The sequence below is a fragment of the Quercus lobata genome, chromosome 11 (assembly GCF_001633185.2).
Source record: "Quercus lobata isolate SW786 chromosome 11, ValleyOak3.0 Primary Assembly, whole genome shotgun sequence".
NCBI lineage: Eukaryota > Viridiplantae > Streptophyta > Magnoliopsida > Fagales > Fagaceae > Quercus > Quercus lobata.
This window is the reverse complement of record NC_044914.1, coordinates 8309865-8332056: the sequence shown is the minus strand read 5'-3', so window position 1 is coordinate 8332056 and position 22192 is coordinate 8309865. Positions and strand designations below refer to the sequence as shown.

The following is a 22192-nucleotide window of genomic DNA, read 5'->3' as shown; positions in this document are numbered from 1 at the left end:
TTTGCATGATTTCCTTTGAAATGAGAGGTTGACATTTATATATAGTGAAGAATATTTGCTCTCGACAATCAATCTTTATCAGAGCATATATCCATCAAAATATTTTTCTTTATAATAATAAAAATAAAACGAAATATTTTTCTCCTTTCCGTACAAGAGAGAAGAACATCAATGCATACACGTAACGTTAGTGATTTATACCCTTTTTTTAGATGGGCTTGGGAGTTGGGACCAAGAGAGAAGAACATCAATACATACATGTAATGAAAAGTTTACAATCAAATGAGAAAAAAAAAATTAAATTAAGTTTATAAGCTCTACGTTCAATCTTTGTCAAAGCATCATCTCCATCAATATATTTTTATAAAAGATTTAAAAGATATATGTCTCTCTCTTTCCCGTACAAGAGAAGAACATTTAATAAACATAAGTAATTTTTACTTCTTCTTTTTTTAAGATGAGCTGGGAAGCAATGACTTGTTTACAAGTTTTATTTATGCATATATGATGTTTTATGTTCTCTTAATCTTTCAAGATGCATCAGGTAAGTGAAATCTTACGTATAGTAAGTGTTCAACAGTTTTATGTTTTTTTTCTATGTTTCCCCCTCAAAGTTAAGAGAAAGAAAAATAATTAATTAGTATTCTGAGAATAACATCTTATCTTATATAATAGTGAATTACTAATTAGATTTATAATGCAATTTATCATTCATGTGAGATGAGGGTTAGTGTGAAATAGAAGAAAAAGTTGTGAGAAGTCATGAAATGTAAGCTGTCATGCAATTATAGTATGAGATATTGAAGTGGGGTCAATTTGTAAAATTAAAATGTATTTAGCTATATCCATAAAATAAAACAAAGCATAAAGAGTTAGTTCAAACGTCTTCTTGGCCTGTCTTTGATTTTTTTTTTTTTTTTTTTTTTACCCCTCTATGCATAAACGACTATAAGATAGCCAATTAGTTGCTTTGGCAATAGAATGCTAATTCAATGAAAATTTTCTTTAGATAATTGAAATTAGTACTTTTGTTACGGTGAATTGATATGAATATTGCATCATTATTCATTCGGCATTTGTAGTATGTAAAATTCTTTTTGGTCGTACCCTTCAAAGGAAAATACTGACCATGTCATTTTTATGTAGTGCATAGTTCACATTTATCTGATATGGTAGATTAGAATGTAGGCAAAGTAACCATCTAATCGCCTTATAGTCTGTTTCTTCCTTTCAATGTGGTTTAGGATGTGTGGTTTAGGGGGTTATTACATATTCAATTATAAATTGAAAAGTTTTGCCACCACACCCCTTATTTTCTGTTGAGCAAAAACAATTCTAAGTCCCCTTTCCAAAAAAAATTATGTTACCTAATCTTCCTCTATATAGTGCGTTTGAGTAGCAAGATTTCGACTTGAGTGATTAAAACCCAAATATCTTGTTTAAATAGATTTAAAAGATTAAGGATTTGGATTTGACAAAATCTACCAAAGATTTTAAAATTTTTAAATAACATAACACTCTATAAACCATTAGATAAAAAAAATAACTGTAAAATTGACCCTCTCCAAAAAATTAAAATCTCAATAAAAAGTTAATCGACTACTTTAAAACTGACCCTTTTTTTTTTTTTGGTTAAAAAGACACCTCTTTCCTTTTAAAAAGGGAAGGGCTTTGACTTCAATATGTATGGAAAAATAAGGATTTAAGGGAGAAGTCCACTATAACTGTAGATTACCATTACTAGTTCATAAAATAAAAATAATAAAGAGAACAATAACGAAAACCTATTTTGAAGTATATCCTGCAAGTTTCTTAAGTTCACCAATATGTGTTTTGCTGAGTATTAGACTAATCTGAAAGGCATACACTACATGATAGCTGATCTTAGTTTTACTTTAAAGAAAGAGGGCAAGCAAAATAGGAGCTTACCAAGCCAGGTAAGAGAAATAAGGGGCCACCATAGTCACCTGACCAGAACCCATCTTCAGTCTGCAGAGTTGAGTAGAACCTCAACGCCCTTCTCAATGTGGTTGCCACTGCCTCGTCAGTTATTTCTTTCTCAGTTTTCACTTTCACCTGAGGTATCTCCATTTCACATGGATTCTCCTTTGCAAACTATAAATTAATATTAAGAAATATAATTAGGGATGGAACACATTCGTTGTCATATCAATTTGAAAATATTATGTTGTAAAATTGATAGTAATTTTGTAATTTTATTTATCTATTTATTTATTTATTTATTAAGATATTGATGTGAATATAATTATCACATCAGTTTGTAAGCTTTTAGTATAATTAGTAGCAGCTTTATTAATTTTCTTGTCGAAATTTTATTAATACTAATTTTAAAAAATCAATTATACTTTAGTTCCCCTAAGCTAAACTCCTAGCTAGATCCCTGAATCTAATAAGTGTAAATGAAAACATATGTTCATGAAAGACATGTTTTGTAAAAAGTCTCTCTCTTCATCAAATCAATGCTTTTGAGTTTTGAGCATTCACTTCAAATTTATATAGAATAAAAGGCAGGTTGAATAGAACACTTACACATGCGCATAATATTCTATATCAAATTCAAGATTCATTTTCTTTTTAAATGGATACATATATCCTCACAAACTTCTCAAATCTGATGCTTATGTGTAGCAGTAGCATTCACCAGTACTGTCGGTCTAATTATTAATTATTAAATAACTCCCTCATAGTCTAGACTCTAGAATACTCCTCCAACCCGAAGAGCTTTTGCATAAATTTGACCCTTTTTTATTGCCGAAGCATAAATTTGATAATTGGGAAATCAACTTTCTCAGTACTTTATTATTCATACCTTGTTGGTTCTGACTTCTGACTGGGAAAAAATAATCCCATATTAGTGAAATATATAAATGGTGCATGTCTTGACCTAACATCAAAAGATGACCATGCCTAATTTCTATATATATTTTCATCCAGTTTTACATTCCCTTTTCTACTATATCAAGGAAAAAAAAAATTCATCTTCAATGATTTAAACTATTTAATATTAACCACTGCATTCCTTTTTCTTTATAAACAAATATACACACATGTTCTTCTCCAAAAATAAAAATAAATATATATATATATATATACGTACACAGAGACTTATATAATTACCAAAAGAAATGTAAAAGTTGATGTTTTCTAGCATTCATATGAATCAGAAGAAAAAATTGAAATACTACAAGGTTACTTACCACCAAGAAAATATTTAAAAAGAAGAAGAAAAATCAAAATCAAAATAAAGAGCAATTTAAGTTTAAACCGCATTAATCTGATAACAGGAAAATTAACTTAATTAGTTGTATTTTGTTAAAATTACAGGAAGAAAAAGCTGTACAATATTGTATAAAAACGATGAATAATTAGTCAAAGAAATAAAGAAAGGACTTTTTAAAACTAAACTACTTTCTTCTCAGAAAAGAAAAAAAAAATCTCAATGGATTAAAGGAGAGCTTAGTTTCACCTGAATTCTCATTAGGAGATCAGAACTTTGTTTATCATGAAACCGATTCTTCTTAAATTCATCACGGGCTTTCTCCACTTGAGCTTGCTCTTGGGGTGTTCCGAGATTCGGGTCAAACTCCCAATATTGCCTTCCAATATGATTATTTGCGCTTTCAAGCCTCACATCATTGCCCTCACTAAGCTTCAGCTTCCACATTGTTTCAGACTCCGAAAACTGTAAAGAAAATTCATGATAAAACGATCAAAACTAGTCCATATTATCTTCAACCACAACATATGTTATTATGCTCTGATACAAAGAATATATCTATGCTAATTAATGAACTATGATTATAGGGCTTGGTTTGGTGCAAAGTGTGTAAAAGTGTGTGGAACTTACGCATGTGTCTGTGTCTATTTATAGATCATGAATATTTATCCCCAAGGAAAAAGGAAGTTATAAATAGTCTTTCAATGTTAGAGACTAATGAGCAGGGGTCTTTACAATGAAAAAGAAGTAAAATGATTTTTTTTTTCATTGAAAGTAGTAAAATGATTAAAGAGACTAATGACCGTTCTATAATAATTTCTCACCCACGTTCATGCATCGAGCAACTAAAATTCAGTAGTGGAATAGCTAGTTAGGCTCTATATATGCAAATGAAAAGGATTGCAAAGCATTTTACCTTCCTCAACTAAAAGGCTGTGAAGAAAGGAGGATTTTCCTTCCTATACTACACTAGGAAGCTATTTGGCAAACTCCAGGTTTAATCTAGTGATATTATCAATTGCACATTGGGGTCCTTATATAGACGTCCTTGTGAGACAGAATTACCAGAATGTCCTTTCCAAATGGAATTTGAGTTTAGATTAATAGCAAAATATCATGGTTAGGACACATGGTTTATCCTAATAATTATTAAAATATGATTCATATGAAGTGTCCATTTGAGAACAGTTCTTAATTTATAGTTTTTTGCTGAAAACTTTTTGTTAAAAATGCTGTAAATAAAAGGTAATCGCTAAATAAAATAAGTAAAGGAAACATATTAGGACAATCCAAATATTTTCTATCAAGTCAATGTTATCTATCCATATTTCTTACGTTGTTGACGTTGTTGAGTGCGTGAAAAGAAACATATTAGGACAAAAGACAATTTATCTCTTAATTTATTTTTAAGTGAAATTAGTGGTTAACTTGTGCATAATAATTTGGTATTAGGACAAAATCACTTAATTTTTTTGAATCCATTTAATATAAATGGATTCAAGTTATACTAATTCTTAAACTTCGTAAGAAAGTTACACTTATTTTTTTGGGTTTGATGTTTATAAGATGTTAAGGTGAGAAAGACACTACTTGCCATCTCATTAATGTTTTAAAATTTAATTACGTGACTGCCTCCACAATTAATATTCTACTCTTTTCCTCTCTGAACGTATCTCTTACAGCTTCACCTATTTGCGTAGGCCATAAAACCAGCAATGAACAGAGCGAGTTGACATGGCAAGTAGCGTTGTACCCGTTGGCACTTCACTTATATATATTCAAGCAACTCAACGAGACATGTTGCAGTCCCTCATAGCTACTCAAGCTACACATGACCGGCTTTTGGATACCTTGATGGGTGACATGGCTGACTTGCGTATTATTCAACTACATCAGTTGAGAAGTTCCTTGTATTTTGCTCCACCTCCTGGACCCTCTGATTGAGTTTGCTTTGACATTACTGCAGTGTTATTCTTTTTGGAGAGAGACTTTTTTTTGTTCGGTAGTTGTATGTACTTTGGGTATCAAACTATTACTATGCTTCACGTGTTCTATATTTGTTGCTTATCTTAGTATAACATTGTGATATATTCTTCACCGGCCTTTATTCCACACATGGCTTTGATGGTTTCTTTTGAGTGTTTTAAGAAAGACAAGTATATTCCAATCAAGACACTCAACTTCTTCTTTCAACCTCAAGGTTAGATGTTTGAGGTTGGGAATATTATTTAATTGGGCTTTGTGTATCAATTTTGGTTTTTTCATGGATTTCTAAAAGAGGAGATTGTTAGATTTAGGCAAAAATGTACTTTTGGTCTCTATATTTTGGGCATATTCTCATTTTGGTCTTTAATTTGATTTCACACCTACTTCAGTTCTTGAAAATGAAAAATCATATCCATTTTAATCTCTGTCATCATCTCAATAGCAGAAAATTCATTCATGGCAAACGGAATGCATAAGTGGCATATTAGATGCTGACATGATTAATAAAATAATAATAATAAATTTTATTTGATTTTAAAAAATTCCACACCAGCATTTAAATAAATAAAAAAATTACAAAAAATTAAAAACAAAATTCTAAAATTCTATTTTTTAATTTAATTATTATAATTTTTTAATCTAATTAAAGTAACTTTAAAATAAATAAATAAATCTCTCTCTCTCTCTCTCTCTCTCTCTCTCTCTCTCTCTCTCTCTCTCTCTCTCTCTCTCTCTCTCTCTCTCTCTCTCTCTCTCTCTCTCTCTCTCTCTCTCTCTCTCTCTCTCTCTCTCTCTCCATAAACAAATCTCAAGCTGTGACAAAGCCCACATGCTTTCAAGGTTTTATTTTTGGTGGTTTTCAAATAAAGATGAAACCAGAACTTAGAGTTAGAGAGGGCAACTTTACTATTGGTTCTGTGCAATGACTTTGGCCTCAAACTTTGTTGCTACTTAGTCGCTAAGTTTGCTAGTTGTTTAAAATTTTATAAATGGTCAAATTATTTGTTTTAGGTAAAATTAGTTGACCGGACTTAAATTTTTTTTTTTTTTTTTTTTTTAGTTTTACTATTGGTTAATTTTTGTTGTTGTACTAATTTTTTTGAGCTTGTACATTTCTTTTTAAAAGCATAATCACATGGTCACCATATATTTATGAAGGTATGATATACCATTTGATTTAGATTTTAGAGTTCATTGACTATGTACTTACTAAGATTAATGTAACCTAATTTGAAGTAATTACACTCTAACCTATAAGCCATCAGCCCAATGAACGAGACAATAAACCTGACCAGATTATATAAATAAGTTTAAACCTAGGTTTAGGAAGTTAGGGTCAAAGTGACTAGATAATTTAGCAAAATAATTTTTATCTTTAGATCTCAATCTCAATGCTGTAATCTTAGTAGATATAGCTGAATTACTTAATAAAATTTACAGCCTTCTTCTCAAAAAAATTTAAAAAAAATGGCTATCTTTAAATTGGGCTATTATGTCAGCCACTTATTGTTTTATTCCAATAATTATGTTTTTCTTCTTTCCCCGATATGGAAATCTTGTTTATAAAACTAGTATAAAATTAACCAATCTATTCAAATCTTGCTTATAAATCTATATAAACTAATTGGCCAGGGAAAGATCGAGTATATTCACTATGATCAGGTGCCTTTGGAATTTTCTTTCCATACCCCAAAAGAAGGGGGGTTGTTAGTTTTTATAGGCTGTATGTCATTGTCAAATGTCTATTGCCCAATAAAAGAACAAATTAATTAATATTTTTATTTGATCATTTTTTGTTCTGAACTATTTCTTGTCCTATATATAACTAAAGTGACTGCTCTTTCTCTTTTTTTCTTTTTTCTCTTCTCTTCCTTATTTTTGTGCTTATTGTGCCTATTCAGTATTCCATTGGTCAATAAAATTTAAAAAAATCAAAAAAATCAAAATCAAAATCAACCAAAATAAAGACCATATTTGAAAAGAGACGATATACGGTATACCTGATGGTTGTAGAGAGAGCAGAGTATATCATGTCGATGCTCAAGAGTCAAGATTGCATTAACGGCCCCCGTTATAGATAAGCCAATTACCTATGACAAATGATTGTGTTTATTATTGTGTGTAAGACACCAACTTTTTAATAATCTAATTGATATAGCCACAGCCAGCCTCTTACAAATAACATAGATTTGAAATCTCTGTCAGTAAGCATTGGATTCCAAGATTCATATATGGTGCATGTTGGGATTTACCCACCAAAGTTTGACTTTCATTTGTGTTGAAAATAGAGAAAGTTTATGTACATATTTTTATGTCACAATTTTTGTTGTAATTTTAATATAATCAACTATATATGATTAATGAAAAAAGAATGGTAGGTATATATAAAAGTGATTGTCCACTACTTATAACTAATCACTTAATCAAATTATTAATTATGGCAAATTGTTAAGAATGTTTGAAAATATTGTCATTAAAAACAGTCAACCTTTTTAATATGTTTATGCTTAAGCAAAAAAATAATTTTAAAAAATTACTAAATTGCCTTTTTATTTTTTATTTTTTATTTTACAAATGATAGAAGAACCTTTAATAGTTAATACTACAAACTCCCCACCTAGGGTGGGTTGAATCCAAATCTTAAGCTTTATGAAATAGAAAATACTAATAAGTTATAATAATATAGGTACCATTCAAATAATAATAATAATAATAATAATAATAATATAGGTACCATTTTCTTCTTTCTCTTTCTTTTTTTTTTTTTTTTTTTTGGTTTCGATCAGATTTATACATATATATAACAATAATACATATATATTTAATTTTGAGGCAAGATTGATCAACATGGATTGATAATGTTTAGGCAACTCTCATAGAAGTTGCTTTCTTCAGAAATATATTATTGTACATATTTAATTCTTTTTATGATAATAATTTATATTATAGTACAAATAATTGTTGTTTAAAATGACTAAATATGAGTATGACATTAAATTGATCCATATTTGAGGATTATTTATTTGAAAAACACAACTGTAAGTTGGAGGGGGAGGCCGACTAGTAGTGAGGGGACCATAATAAAAAGGTACACGTGATGTTCCTCTAAAATGAAAGCTTGTTTCTCAACCCCAAAAAAAAAAAAAAAAAATTGAATGCTTGGTTTGCATCTTAATTTATAGTGACAATTTAGAGTTTGTACAATAATTCTTTTTGATAGGCCAAAAATGTATTGACCCTTGTGATAAATTAACAAATTAATTAGCCAAGTTAATTAATTAATTCAATTAGCATGCAATAGCGTAATAGCACAAACGAATCATCAAATAACTAAATACAGCGGAATTTAAATTGAAACGGTGATTGTTTACGAATAGGGAAAATTACGAAGCAAAAATCTCACCAGATGATTTTAAGGTCATCACTCCGGAGAATTCACTATTATCACAACAATCGGTTACAAGTAAAGGAATCTCAGTACCATATACCAACCTACAGTTAAATCCTTACCCCAATACCCAATTGGACTTGTTCTGTAGTGACAATATCTCCTTTTATTGCACGGCTCCTAGTATGTGACTAACCAATTCAATGCGCAAATCCCAGTAAGCGGCTTACTCACCAACTTAAGAAAGATGTTGACTGCAAAGTTCTTTAGTTCATCAACACGATGAAGATCACGAAATTTCTTGGTTACAAAACCCAACAGTGTACAAACACAGCAACTTCTTCAAGAGAAATATGAACTAAGGCAAATTCTGTCTCCGGTCACAATTTACATGAACACAACTTTGCTTCACACTTGTGCAACCTTTGACGGCCCTTAAAACAATCCTTATATATGTTTAGGGTTGTGAGAAAAGAAAGCCTAACCATGTATTCACAAATTGGATTGAAATCAGCTCTTGAAAAACTGAATTTCATAAACCTCGATAGATAGCTTATCTATCGAGCTAGTTGTCAAGCATCGTGCTTCAGCAATTTTTTAAACCTCGATAAATAATAGATATCGAGTTTTAAAATCCAGCACTTCTTTACTTGTTTCTTGAATAGACTTGTATGGTTTTAACACTTAATCTTGAAACCTTGTTTCTTAAAGCATTAAGTACATCCTAGATTTACCCAATTACAAGTAAAGTGGGTTTTGACATGATTAGCCAATTCTAATTTGACATATGTTCCTAACATTAAATCACATATGTCCCAACACTTTTCATAAAATGAGCTAAAAATATCGTATTCTTAATTTATTTGATAAGTGTATTATTGCAGGTAACACATTTTTTTCTTTTTGGGAGGAAATTCATGCATGTAGCAGATGTTATTGATCTAATAAAATGATTGCAAATATGATATGACTATATGCATTATGTGTTAGATCAAGATTCCGTAAAATTTTGCATGAATTCCTTTGAAATGAGAGGTTGACATTTATATATTGTTAGAAATACTGAATGAATGTATTGTATTTCATAAATCAAAGAATATACATCAGTGCCTTAATATAGGAGACCTATGTGTGCGATACAAGTAAAGTGTAGTACAAGTACAAGTACAAGTACAAGTGTGCTATACAAGTAACCTAGTTGGGCCTAAAACCCATAACATAATATACGTTAACAGCCCCCCTCAAACTCAAGGTGGATGTGAAACCAGCTTGAGGTTGTCAACCAAATCACGAGTGCGTCCCTTAGGAAGTGACTTGGTGAAGATATCTGCAAGTTGATCTTTGGAGGAGACGGAGAAAAGCTTGAGAGCACCATGGACAAGATGATAACGGATAAAATGACAATCAATCTCGATGTGTTTAGTCCGTTCATGGAAGACATTATTGTGAGCAATATGAATGGCACTCTGGTTGTCACAATAAAGGGGAGTAGCAGAGGATGTGGACACACCTAAATCCTTAAGAAGCCATCGTAGTCAAAGGAGCTCAGATGTGGTATCAGCAAGGGCACGATATTCTGCTTCAGTACTAGAGCGGGCCACAAAGATTTGTTTCTTACTTCGCCAAGAAATCAAAGAAGAACCAAGGAGAAAGCAATAACCTGTAGTGGACCTGCGATCAGTGGGATCTCCTGCCCAATCAGCATCAGAGAATGCACAGAGTACAAGAGGAGACTGAGCTGAGTAGAAAAGGCCATGGAAGAGGGTGCCCTTCAGGTATCGAAGAATGCGCAGAACAGCAGCATAGTGAGTTGATCGTGGAGCAAACAGATACTGGCTCACCTGATGAACAGCATAGGAGATGTCTGGACGAGTAACTGTGAGATAAACTAGGCTGCCAACCAATCGTCTGTAAAGAGAGGGATTAGACAATGGTTTCCCCCCCGAGGGAGTCAGATGCGCATTAAACTCAACTGGAGTGTCAACAGTCTTGCTATCAGTGAGTCCAGCTCGAGACAAGAGTTCAGAAGCATACTTAGCTTGAGTAAGATAAAGTCTATCTGTAGAATGAGTGATTTCAAGACCCAAGAAGTAGCTGAGATGTCAAAGATCTTTCATCTCAAATTGCTGACTGAGAAAACCCTTGAGTTCTTGAATGCCACTGAGGTCATCACCAGTTATGATCATATCATCCACATACAGGAGAAGTAAAATAGTGTCTTTGTCAGTGCGACGAAGAAATAAGGCAGAATCATAATGACTGGCCATGTAACCCAAATAAGAGATGGTAGAGCTGAATTTGGCAAACCAAGCTCGTGGAGCTTGTTTAAGGCCATAAAGTGCACGTCAAAGGTAACAAATCTTGTTTGAGTCAACAGAGAGACCAGGAGGAGGTTGCATATAAACTTCTTCATTTAAATCCCCATTAAGGAATGCATTTTTGACATCTATCTGAAAAAGATCCCATTTACGGGCAGCAGCAACAGCTAAGAGAGCACGGACAGATGAGATACGAGCAACCGGAGCAAAGGTCTCTTCATAATCAATCCCATACTCCTGTGTAAAACCTTTTGCAACAAGACGAGCTTTGTAGCGCTCAATGGACCCATCAGAGTGAGTCTTAATCTTGTAGATCCACTTACAACCAACCACAGATTTCCCGGGAGGGAGTGTCACCAAATCCCAAGTATGATTTTTAGATAATGCATCAAGTTCCTCTTTCATTGCAATCTGCCATAAAGGGTCAGTGGAAGCCTCACGATAGGTGTGAGGCTCATGTAGTGTAGCAAGAGCAGTGTAACAATGATAGTCAAGTAAATGTGCAGAAATAGATCTTACTCGAGTTGAGTGACGAGGTGGAATGTCTTGTGCAAGATCTTCAGGCGGAGCAGGAGCAGGGGACCCAAGCTCAGGGTTGGGGTTGGGTAGCTCGTCTTCAACCTGTTCATCTTCCACCTGTTCATTAAAGGATGAACTAGGAAAGGGATCAGTGATATCTAGTGGTTGGACAGAGAAGTCTACAAGAGAATTAAGAGCAACTACAGGAGGATCAGGAGCAGCTACAGAAGGAATATGTGTCTCATCTGGAAAAAGATCTAAAACGGAGGAGGAAGATAAGGAGACACGAAAGTGAGAGATCTCGACAAAGAGGCGATGTTCCCAAAAGACAACATTGCGGGAAACACGAAGACGATGAGAGACAGGGTCATAACACCGATACCCCTTTTGAGTTTCGCCATAGTCAAGAAAACAACAAAGCCTTGACCGAGGCTCAAGTTTGTTATGCTCATGTGGCTGAAGAAGAACGAAACAAGCAGAACCAAAGGAGCGAAGGTGGTGATAGTCTGGAGATGACCCAAAAAGGCGCTCATATGGAGTTTGATTTTGGATAACCGGACTCGGAATGCGATTAATAGCATGAACAGCATGAAGAGCAGCTTCGCCCCAAAAAGGAGCAGGAACTTTGGCAGAGAGAAGGAGAGCACGAACAGTGTCAAGAATATGACGAAGTTTCCGTTCGGCTCTACCATTTTGCTGAGAGGTACCTGGACAAGTTAGTTGATGAACAGTGCCATAGGAATGCAAAACAGCTTGGAAAGCATATTGAGTATATTCAAGAGTATTATCAAATCGAAAAATTTTGATGCGTTTGGAAAACTGAGTTTGAACCATTTTTGCAAAATTAGAATATACTTGCAATAATTCAGAACAATGTTTCATATTAAAAATCCAGCTATAAGTAATCATCAACAAAGACAACAAAATATCGAGACCCACCAATACTAGAGACAGAGGAAGGGCCCCAAACATCAGAATGAATAAGGTCAAAGATATCAGTGGATATTGATTCACTAGTATTGAAAGGCAAAACTGGTTGTTTTCCTAATTGGCATGAAACACAATCAAAATTTTTTGTAGACACTGAACCTAACAAACCTCTAGAAGCTAATTGTTGTACCCGAGAGGAAGATGCATGACCAAGTCGAGCATGCCAAAGTGCAAGGGAAGGAATTGAAGAAACTGTAGCAGCTGCAGCAACAGAAACAGGAGCAACAAGTGGAAGACGAAGGTTGTCCACGGGAAACATACGCCCAACTCTGGGACCAGTCCCAAGCTCCCGTCCCGTCCTCAGATCCTGCACAATACACCCAGAATAATCAAAGATAATGCGATAACCCAACTCAGCTAATTGTCCAACAGAAAACAAATTATAAGAAAGGTCAGGAACATTAAAGACTCTAGGAACCGAGAGATTGGAGGTCGCAACGAAACCTATATTATGACCAGACATTGTGGAACCATTTGCTGTGCGAATATTAAGAGGGTGTGGTGCAGGTTTAAGGTCAAAAAATAAGGACGAGTGAGGTGTCATGTGATTGCAACAAGCAGAATCCATAAGCCAAGAGGTAGGAGACATACCAGATAAAGCTGAGAGAGAAGAGGAATAAGATGCATTATCAACCATACGAATGACATTGGCGATGATATTTATAAGGTCATCTCTGGAAATGGTGAAAGTGGATCCAGAAGACTGAGACTTTGCAGAGACGGGAGCCATAGGTTGGACACTCTCAGTATTAGCAACAGTAGCAGCAGCAATGGAAACAACTGATTTGTTGCGTTGATAGCAAGTCTCAATATTATGGCCAAAACGTTTGCAAAAATTGCAAAAACGTTTGTTGGATTGTCGGCGACGATTGTTGCAAAAGGAAGAAGACTTGTCCTTACTCTTCATTTTGAAGCAAAATATGCAAAAATAGACTGCAAAAACGAAATCTACACAAAAAACTGGGTAAGGAGCACCTGGACTGCAAAAAGTCAACTCTGTAAAAAAGTCAACGGTCAAAGCCAACGGTCAATGGTCAACTCCAGTGATGACGTCAGCAAGATGACGTTATCGGATGACGTCAGCTAGGGCTGACGTAGATGATGACGTGGCAGAGATGACGTCATCGATGACGTCAGCAGATGACCCAGCGGCGCGTGAGGCGCGTGAACGCGTGGTCCAATCTTCGCCAAAACTTCTGTCGGCGCGTAAGGGCGCGTGGCACGCCTGATGATGTTGATTCTTCGCCGATGACGTAGATCGGAGCAAGACGAATCCGATGACTGCGGCGGTGAGATGATTGAAGCAACACAGATGGCACGTGGAAAAGTGGCTGAATCTTTGACCGGCGCGTGGCGGCGCGTGAGAGGTCAGATGATGATGATTCCGGCGGCTATGTGTAGATCGGTTGAAAATCTACACGTTGATATTTCTTATGTCTTAATCGGAGGTCTGATGTGGAAGACCTGACGGAGGCAGTGATCTTGGTGGCGGTGATCGAGCTTCTGACGGTGAAGATTCAACCTTGGCACCTCTGAGGGCACAAAAAAAAAAAAAAAAAAGGTTTACTAACCGAAGAAGTCGAGGCAGCGGAAAACACCAACAAAGACAGGACTGTAAGACACAAGAAGGTTAGAGCAATGGCTCTGATACCATGTTAAATATTAGCATTGATACACCATGTTGAATATGCTAGTATGGATGCAGAAACGAAAGCATAAAGTATAAAATATAATAACACATGAGTATTACGTGGTTCAGCTTAACGGCCTACATCCACGGAGGAAACCCTAAAGGGCTACATCAATAATATATTATAGTGTAATACAAATCCTGTATTACAATGAATCATAACATGTGTATATATAGCAGAATAAACCCTAAACTAATAGACTTCTAGTACAAGTAGGAGATTTGGCTTGCACACAAAGTAGAATTAGGCTTGGGCCTATACTAATGGACTAATATATCTTTAACACCCCCTCTCAAACTCAAGATGAAAACTTGATGAAATCTTGAGATTTGATAAGGTTGAGAAGATCTCTTGAATGAAGTTTGACTCTGTGACGGTAATTTGAGGAAGGCAATGATCTTGCAGTGTTGATGCGACTTCTAATGGTGGCTTAACTATACCGAAGAGTTTTGACGATAGTAGTAGGAAGCCAAAGAAAATGAACGCAGCGAAAAAAAATACCGAGGAAGACAAAGATTGCTTTTAAAAATACCGCAAGGACAGAAAACCATGGCCACAAGAAGGTGGCTCTGATATCATGTTAAATATTAGCATTGATACACCATGTTGAATATGCTAGTATGGATGCAGAAACGAAAGCATAAAGTATAAAATACAATAACACATGAGGATTACGTGGTTCAGCCTAACGGCCTACATCCACGGAGGAAACCCTAAAGGGCTACATCAATAATATATTATAGTGTAATACAAATCCTGTATTACAATGAATCATAACATGTGTATATATAGCAGAATAAACCCTAGACTAATAGACTTCTAGTACAAGTAGGAAACTTGGCTTGCACACAAAGTAGAATTAAGCTTGGGCCTATGCTAATGGACTAATATATCTTTAACATATATAATGAAAAATATTTGCTCTCGACAATCAATCTTTATCAGAGCATATATCCATCAAAATATTTTTCTTTATAATAAAAAAAATAAAACGAAATATTTTTCTCCTTTCCGTACAAGAGAGAAGAACATCAATGCATACACGTAACGTGAGTGATTTATACCCTTTTTTTAGATGGGCTAGGGAGTTGGGACCAATAGAGAAAAACATCAATGCATACATGTAATGAAATGTTTACAATCAAATGAAAAAAAAAAATTAAAATTAAAAATTAAGCTTATAATCTCTACGTTCAATCTTTGTCAAAGCATCATCTCCATCAATATATTTTTATAAAATATTTAAAAGATATATGTCTCTCTCTTTCCCGTACAAGAGAAGAACATTTAATAAACGTAAGTAATTTTTACTTTTTTTTTTTAAGATGAGCTGGGAAGCAATGACTTGTTTACAAGTTTTATTTATGCATATATGATGTTTTATGTTCTCTTAATCTTTCAAGATGCTTCAGGTAAGTGAAATCTTACGTATAGTTGAGTGGGACACAATTGCCTCATCTGAAATTTGGGGGAAATAATAGATAGCATTTATAGTAAGTGTTCAACAGTTTTATGTTTTTTTTCTATGTTGCCCCCTCAAAGTTAAGAGAAGGAAAAATAATTAATTAGTATTCTGAGAATAACATCTTATCTTATATAATAGTGAATTACTAATTAGATTTATAATTCGATTTATCATTCATGTGAGATGAGGGTTAGTGTTAACTAGAAGAAAAAGCTGTGAGATGTCATGAAATGTAAGCTGTTATGCAATTATAGTATGAGATATTGAAGTGTGGGGTCAATTTATAAAATTAAAATGTATTTAGCTATATCCGTAAAATAAAACAAAGCATAAAGAGTTAGTTCAAACGTCTTCTTGGCCTGTCTTTGATTTATTTTTTATTTTTTTTCCCCCTCTATGCATAAACGACTATAAGAGAGCCAATTAGTTGCTTTGGCAATAGAATGCTAATTCAATGAAAATTTTCTTTAGATAATTGAAATTAGTACTTCTGTAGTTCTGTTACGGTGAATTGATATGAATATTGCATCATTATTCATTCGGCATTTGCAGTATGTAAAATTCTTTTTGGTCGTACCCTTCAAAGGAAAATACCGACCATGTCATTTTTATGTAGTCCATAGTTCACATTTATCTGATATGATAGATTAGAATGTAGGCAAAGTAACCATCTAATCGCCTTATAGTCTGTTTCTTCCTTTCAATGTGGTTTAGGAGGTTATTACATATACAATTATAAATTGAAAAGGATTACCACCACACCCCTTATTTTCTGTTGAGCAAAAACAATTCTAAGTCCCGTTTTCAAAAAAAAGTTGATATTACATAATCTTCCTCTATATAGTGCGTTTTGAGTAGCAAGATTTGAACTTGAGTGATTAAAATCCAAATATCTTGTTTAAATAGGTTTAAAGGATCAAGGATTTGGATTTGACAAAATCCACTAAATATTTTAAACCTTGAATTTGAAATAATATCTAAAATTAATGGATTTTTTTTTTCTTTTAGCAAACAAGGGTATTTGTAACTTTTCGAGTATCTAACTATTCCCTTATGCATGTACATTCCCTCTATCCCACACACACCGGGTTATTACAATGAGGAATCAAAGCAATTCAAACCTATTGATTTAAAATCCAAGTCCAAATTCAAGTTTCCGAACACAATCCTAGAGAATTTGAAATTAACCCTTCTGAAGAATATATGTTGCCAAGGATGGCTTATAACTAATAGTTCATTATCTATTAAATTTTTCCAGCATATGTACATTTTGGAACTGAGCAAGTCTTGTTTCACTAAAAGATATCTAGTTTAATTATGTTAGTTCTTTATCTAGTCATGTTAATTGCTAATGTTTTGACAAAAGAGAGGTGTAATTCCCATATTTGGGTAAAAAAGTATCCTAGCTTTCTTCTAATAATAATATTGTTGTTGTTGTTGTTATTTATAGAAGATATGAATCTGATTTAATAAAAACTCTAGTCTTTCCATAAAACAATAAAAATAAAAAGCCTAGTTTCACTAATAATTTACAATTTTGATTCTCAAAAAAATTAATAATAATTTGAGATTTTTTTACTTTACAATAAAATTTAATTAGTGATCTAAAAATTAGGAAAAAAAATATCTATGAAGTTAACATCGTGGAATAGGATTCTCTATATATATTTGAAATTCAATCTATAGTTCAAATCAAATACTACAAATACAAATATATCCAATAATGTCACATCATTTAAAATTTTTAAGTGACATGACACTCTATAAACCATCAAATAAAAAAAAATAACTGTAAAATTGACCCTCTCCAAAAAAAATAAAATCTCAATAAAAAGTTAATCGACTACTTTAAAACTAACCATTTTTTTTTTTTTTAGGTTAAAAAGACACCTCTTTCCTTTTAAAAAGGGAAGGGCTTTGACTTCAATATGTATGGAAAAATAAGGATTTAAGGGAGAAGTCTACTAAACTGTAGATTGCCATTACTGGTTCATAAAATAAAAATAATAAAGGGAATAAAAACGAAAACCTATTTTGAAGCATATTCTGCAAGTTTCTGAAGTTCACCAATATGTGTTTTGCTGAGTATTAGACTAATGTGAAAGGCATACATTACATGATAGCTGATCTTAGTTTTTTTTTTTTTTGATAATCAAAAATGGGTAGGGGGGGCAACCAACGTGACAATCCTATCTAGGCGTGACAATAATAACACCCTACCCACTAAGTCCGGGTCCTACTGGGGTGCAGGAGGACGCGGTGAGCCATAGCTTCCCAACCCCATAAGGGACACTAGTGATCCTGGCTACCAAGAGGGGAAACCCCACGCAAGTCCATATTTGGACTCGAACATAGGACCTCACCCTTGGCGCATCTTATGCCCCATCCAACACCACTAGACCACACCCCTCAGTGGTAGCTGATCTTAGTTTTACTTTAAGGAAAGAGGGCAAGCAAAATAGGAGCTTGCCAAGCCAGGTAAGAGAAATAAGGGGCCACCATAGTCACCTGGCCAGAACCCATCTTCAGTCTGCAGAGTTGAGTAGAACCTCAAGGCCCTTCTCAATGTGGTTGCCACTGCCTCCTCAGTTATTTCTTTCTCAGTTTTCACTTTCACTTGAGGTAGCTCCATTTCACATGGATTCTCCCTTGCAAACTATAATTAATATTGAAAAATATAATCAGGGATGGGACACATTCATTGTCATATCAATTTAAAAATATTATGTAGTAAAATTAATAATAGTTTTGTAATTTTATTTATCTACTTATTTATTTATTTATTTATTTATTATGATATTGATGTGAGTATAACTATCACATCAATTTGTAAGCTTTTAGTATAATTAGTAGCAGTTTTATCATTTTTCTTGTCGATATTTTATTAATACTAATTTTAAAAAATCAATTATACTTTAGTTCCCCTAAGCTAAACTCCTAGCTACATTTCCGAATATAGTAAGTGTAAATGAAAACATATGTTCATGTAAGACATGTTTTGTAAAAAGTCTCTCTCTTCATCAAATCAATGCTTTTGAGTTTTGAGCATTCACTTCAAATTTATATAGAATAAAAGGCAGGTTGTATAGAACACTTACACGTGCGCATAATATTCTATATCAAATTCAAGATTCATTTTCTTTTTAAATGGATACATATATCCTCACAAACTTCTCAAATCTGATGCTTATGTGTAGCAGTAGCACTCACCAGCACTCACCAGTACTGTCGGTCTAATTATTAATTATTAAATAACTCCCTCATAGTCTAGACTCTAGAGTACTCCAACCCGAAGAGCTTTTGCATAAATTTGACCCTTTTTTTATTGCCGAAGCATAAATTTGATAATTGGGAAATCAACTTTCTGAGTACTTGATTATTCATACCATGTTGGTTCTGACTTCTGACTGGGAAAAAATAATCCTATATTAGTGAAATATATAATATGACTACGATTTTAGGACCCTTAAAATACAAGATGTTTAACCTAGTCATTTAACCAAGTGATTACTTAGATAAATTATTCAAATTTAGGTTAACACAAATAAATCATATCATGTAAATAATGCGGAAATATAAAGAACACAACAATATGATAACCTAGGAAAACCAAACCAGTAAAAAATATAGGAAGGATTTAACCTAGTTATCTTTATAGTAAAACAGATCCACTATAAAATAATTGAAGTTTTACAATAACACTTAGACCGCTAACATCCTATTGCTACCTCAAGTAAAAAACTTACTACCACGACCACGTAACAGCTCCGAGTCCACAGACTACTTCTTTCCTTGATCCACAGCAACCACAACTACTCCCACTTGTGTTTTCTTTAAGCTCTTGAAACAGCAACTGAAGGAATCACCAAACTCTTGACATTAATCTTGATCTTGATAACTCTAAGTGTGTATGAAGGTAAACACCTCTAGATCTCACAAAAGATTCACACAGACAACATATCAACAACCTCTAAAACCCTACACGTCATATGGGTTTGGGCTGAGTTGGAAATTGTGAAGAAAAAACAATCTGCACGAGCTTAGATCAATCAAGTCTAATTTTCGATCAATCGAGCCTTACAAAAATTGAATAGTAATTTCATACAATTACTCGATTCCAACTTTATACATAACCACACTTTGAGCAGCCTAAATCTAGACTAAATGTTTTGATCATGGTTTGCCAACATTACACATTAACTTCTAATATATTTAGATCCTAAAGTTTTAGAACCTAACAATGACTATAAAGCTTTTGCATAAATTTAACTTTTTTTTTTTTTTTTTTTTGGCTAAAGCATAAATTTGACATTTGGGAATTCAAATATATAGCTTGCAATTTCTGAATACTTCATATCATGTTGGTTCTGACTTCTGACTGGGAAAAAATAATTCCATATTAGTGAAATATATAAATGGTGTCTTGACCTAACATCAAAAGATGACCTTGCCTAATTTCTATATATAGTTTCATCCAATTTTACATTCCCTTTTCTATCTATATCAAGGGAAACATAAAGAAAAAAAGAAAGAAAAATTTTCATCTTCAATGATTTAAACTATTTAAAATTAACCACTACATTCCTTTTTCTTTATAAACAAATATACACACATGTTCTTCTCCAAAAATATATATATACACACACACATGTACACACAAACTTATATAATTACCAAAAGAAATGTAAAAGTTGATGTTTTCTAACATTCATATGAATCAGAAGAAAAAATTGAAATACTACAAGGATACTTACTATAAAGTTGTAATTTACAACTATGTGTTTTGTTGGCTTTAAATCCCTGCCAAATTTGATTCTAATTCTGTTCAATCTTTTGTACCATGTATTTCATGTGGGATTTATTTATAAGGGTTGTGTGTGAAAGAGAGAGAGTGTGAAGACTCAAGACAAATTGAAGATTGAAGTGTTTTCACGAGTAGCTCGCGAGTAAGCATCTCGCGAAGTGATGCATGTGCCCTGCACATGACTGGAATGTAAAGAGTTAGGACAGGATGAAGACAGCTGTGTTTCACAAGTGTCTTGCAAGTAATGCCTTCCCACGAGATACCCGCGAAACATTATGTTTTGCCAGACTATCATTTCTGATACACACTTTCTGTACCGACACTATTATATCCACATTACCCACAGACGTTGAGGAGTGCTTCTGAGAGAAAACCCTAGCCACAAACCTTGAGAGTTAGAGATTGTTATATCCACAATTCTCTACATAATTGCTTGTGGATTTTCCTCAACTCCTACCTCTCCATTTCCATACCATTGAGAGATTGATAGCCCAAACACTTACCACACCCTTTCAGAGTGTCAAGTGAGGTTTTGGTACTGTTAGGAAACATTGGAAGAAGTCAGGCTTTGGCGGATGCAATCGGGCGTATTGTGGGATCCGAAGAGTTAGACAAAACATGGTTCCGAGAAGCCTTGTTGGAATAGGAGCTTGGAGGGCTTAGGTAGATTAAGCTTAGAGGCTCTCTTGCTAACTCATGTATCCCAACTGATTGTCTAATGGATTGATTACCGCTTGGATAGCGGCGGAGAGGTTTTACGCCGAGTACTTCGGTTTCCTCTTCGATAACACATCAGCGTATTATCTTGTGTTTGCATTTTTCTTCCTTACTCTTTTAGCTTTCATATTACTACTGTGTTATATTGAATATGGCTTAAAGTAGTTTATTTGTTTATCCGCTCGCATTTACTCTATTCCACACTTAGTATAAGTTAGAGTAAAATCTATCGAGCCGTCATTTTTAATTTGGGAGTCTAAACAGCTCTTGTGTTTTAACACATTTTCGAGCTTTCACTTACCACCAAGAAAATATTTAAAAAGAAGAAGAAAAATCAAAATCAAAATCAAAATAAAGAGCAATTTAAGTTTAAACCGCATTAATCTGCTGATAACTGGAAAATTAATTTAGTTGTATTTTGTTAAAATTACAGGAAGGAAAAACTGTACAATATTGTATAAAAACGGTGAATAATTAGTCAAAGAAATTAAGAAAGGACTTTTAAAGCTAAACTACTTTCTTCTCAGAAAAGAAAAAAAAAAATCTCAATGGATTAAAGGAGAGCTTAGTTTCACCTGAAGTCTCATTAGGAGATCAGAACTTTGTTTATCATGAAACCGATTCTTCTTAAACTCATCACGGGCTTTCTCCACTTGAGCTTGCTCTTGGGGTGTTCCGAGATTCGGGTCAAACTCCCAATATTGCCTTCCAATATGATTATTTGCGCTTTCAAGCCTCACATCATTGCCCTCACTAAGCTTCAGCTTCCACATTGTTTCAGGCTCCGAAAACTGAAAAGAAAATTCATGATAAAATGATCAAAACTAGTCCATATTATCTTCAACCACAACATATGTTATCATGCTCTGATACAAAGATATATCTATGCTAATTAATGAACTATGATTATAGGGCTTGGTTTGGTGCAAAGTGTGTGAAAGTGTGTGGAACTTAGGTATGTGTCTGTGTCTATTTATAGATCATGAATAGGTTAGGATATTTATCCCCCAGTTATTAATAGTCTTTCAATGTTAGAGACTAATAAGCTAGGGTCTTTACAATGAAAAAGAAATAAA

The 22192-nt window shown here is 33.6% G+C and overlaps 1 protein-coding gene across 1 annotated transcript in view; it reads right to left on the bottom strand.

Annotated features, from left to right (window-relative positions):
- LOC115967287 (cycloartenol synthase 2-like) overlaps nt 1–21889 on the bottom strand; it is a 45783-nt gene extending 23894 nt beyond the window's left edge. The window contains exons 1-3 of the mRNA XM_031086365.1: nt 21692–21889; nt 3488–3703; nt 1930–2115 (exon numbers count right to left, since the gene is read on the bottom strand). Of these exons, the coding sequence (XP_030942225.1) occupies nt 1930–2115; nt 3488–3703; nt 21692–21889 (600 nt within the window). The remainder of the gene's footprint in view (nt 1–1929; nt 2116–3487; nt 3704–21691) is intronic.
- Between the last annotated feature and the right edge of the window lie 303 nt (nt 21890–22192).